Consider the following 1327-nt stretch of genomic DNA (forward strand, 5'->3'; position numbering starts at 1 on the left):
CTTTTGCATCAACTAAGGCTCCATTCCCCATTCTCACTTTAGAAGTAATGCTGCGATTAATTGAGAGGAAAGCCTTTTCATCTCCAGTCATATGATTGATACAACCGCTATCAACATACCATTCATTGCTTTTTGCTGAAGCATCAGATTGAGAAGCGTAGAAAAGATTTTCTTCCTTTTCTTCCTCTTTTCCTTCACAGAAATTTACTTGGTCCTGTTGCTTGTGCCTGCAGTCCTTCTCATATGGCCAAACTTTTTACAAAAGTTACATTGGGGCTTGCCTTTGTGCCAACATTTTTCTGCATTATGATTAGTCTTTTTGCAAATTTTACAAAAAAGACTAGTACTTTTCTCACCTTTTTCTTCAACCTTCTTAGTAGAGCTATCACGATCCTACTTCTTTTTTTGTTGATTCTTTGAGAAATTTTGAGAATTCTCATTGGTTCTGGACTGGAAAGCCGTCTCTTTGGGTTGATTCTCACGAAAAAATCTTCGCTTCTCATGTGCACGGAACGATCCAACTAGCTCTTTGATGGAAAGCTTAGAAAGATCTTTCGTCTTCTCAGCGATAGCAACAATATACTCATACTTTTCTGTGACACTAATTAGAATCTTTTCCACAACTTGTTGGTCAGAAATTTCATCACCATGATTTCTCATTTCATTAACAATATTCATGACTCTTGTGCAACATTCATCGATTTTTTCAGATTCTATCATCTTCAAATTTTGAAACTCTCTTCTAAGAGTTTGAAGATTGATAGTGCGTACCTTTTCATCACCATACACCTCAGCTTCCAGAGACTCCCAAGCTTGCTTTGCATTCTCACAAGTAGCAATTTTTGCAAAAAATGCTCTTGAGACTCCCATTTGAATTTTGCTCAAAGCCTTTGCATCTTGACGACGCTTAGCCTCAAGATTTTTCATCTCTGCTACTGAAAGTTCACCATCGTCTTCTGGCTCTTCATAGCCATTTGCAACAATAGTCCACAAACCTTCAGCTTTCACATAAGTTCTCATTCGTATCTTCCAGTATTCAAAGTCATTTCCATCAAAAAATGGAGTAAGAACAACTGAAGAATCAGCACCATCATTTGTTTTAGATGCCATAATTTTTTCTTCTTCACCTAACCCCAGATTAAGAACGAAAGCTGCTCTTGATACCAATTTGTAGGAAAGAATATTTTTCTTAGAGAATGCTCAAGTTGTATTAGGCTACTTAAAGCCACTTGAGATGATTATAATCATCAATTACATCTCTATTTATACTACTCAAAAAACCAATTCAAAAGTCTTGCAAATATAACTAGATACATGTATCACAATT

The 1327-nt window shown here is 36.1% G+C and overlaps 1 protein-coding gene across 1 annotated transcript; it reads right to left on the bottom strand.

The window, feature by feature from the left end:
- Window positions 1-393: 393 nt before the first annotated feature.
- LOC132612892 (uncharacterized) lies at window positions 394-1110 on the bottom strand. The gene has a single exon (XM_060326968.1). The coding sequence runs from the start codon at window positions 1108-1110 to the stop codon at window positions 394-396; it is 717 nt and encodes a 238-aa protein (XP_060182951.1).
- Window positions 1111-1327: the final 217 nt, after the last annotated feature.

The sequence above is a fragment of the Lycium barbarum genome, chromosome 10 (genome assembly GCF_019175385.1).
Source record: "Lycium barbarum isolate Lr01 chromosome 10, ASM1917538v2, whole genome shotgun sequence".
In the NCBI taxonomy this organism is placed as follows: Eukaryota; Viridiplantae; Streptophyta; class Magnoliopsida; order Solanales; family Solanaceae; genus Lycium; species Lycium barbarum.

Excerpts from the sequence above, each read along its gene's own strand:
- LOC132612892 (XM_060326968.1), bottom strand. The coding sequence starts at position 1,110 with ATGGCATCTAAAACAAATGATGGTGCTGATTCTTCAGTTGTTCTTACT.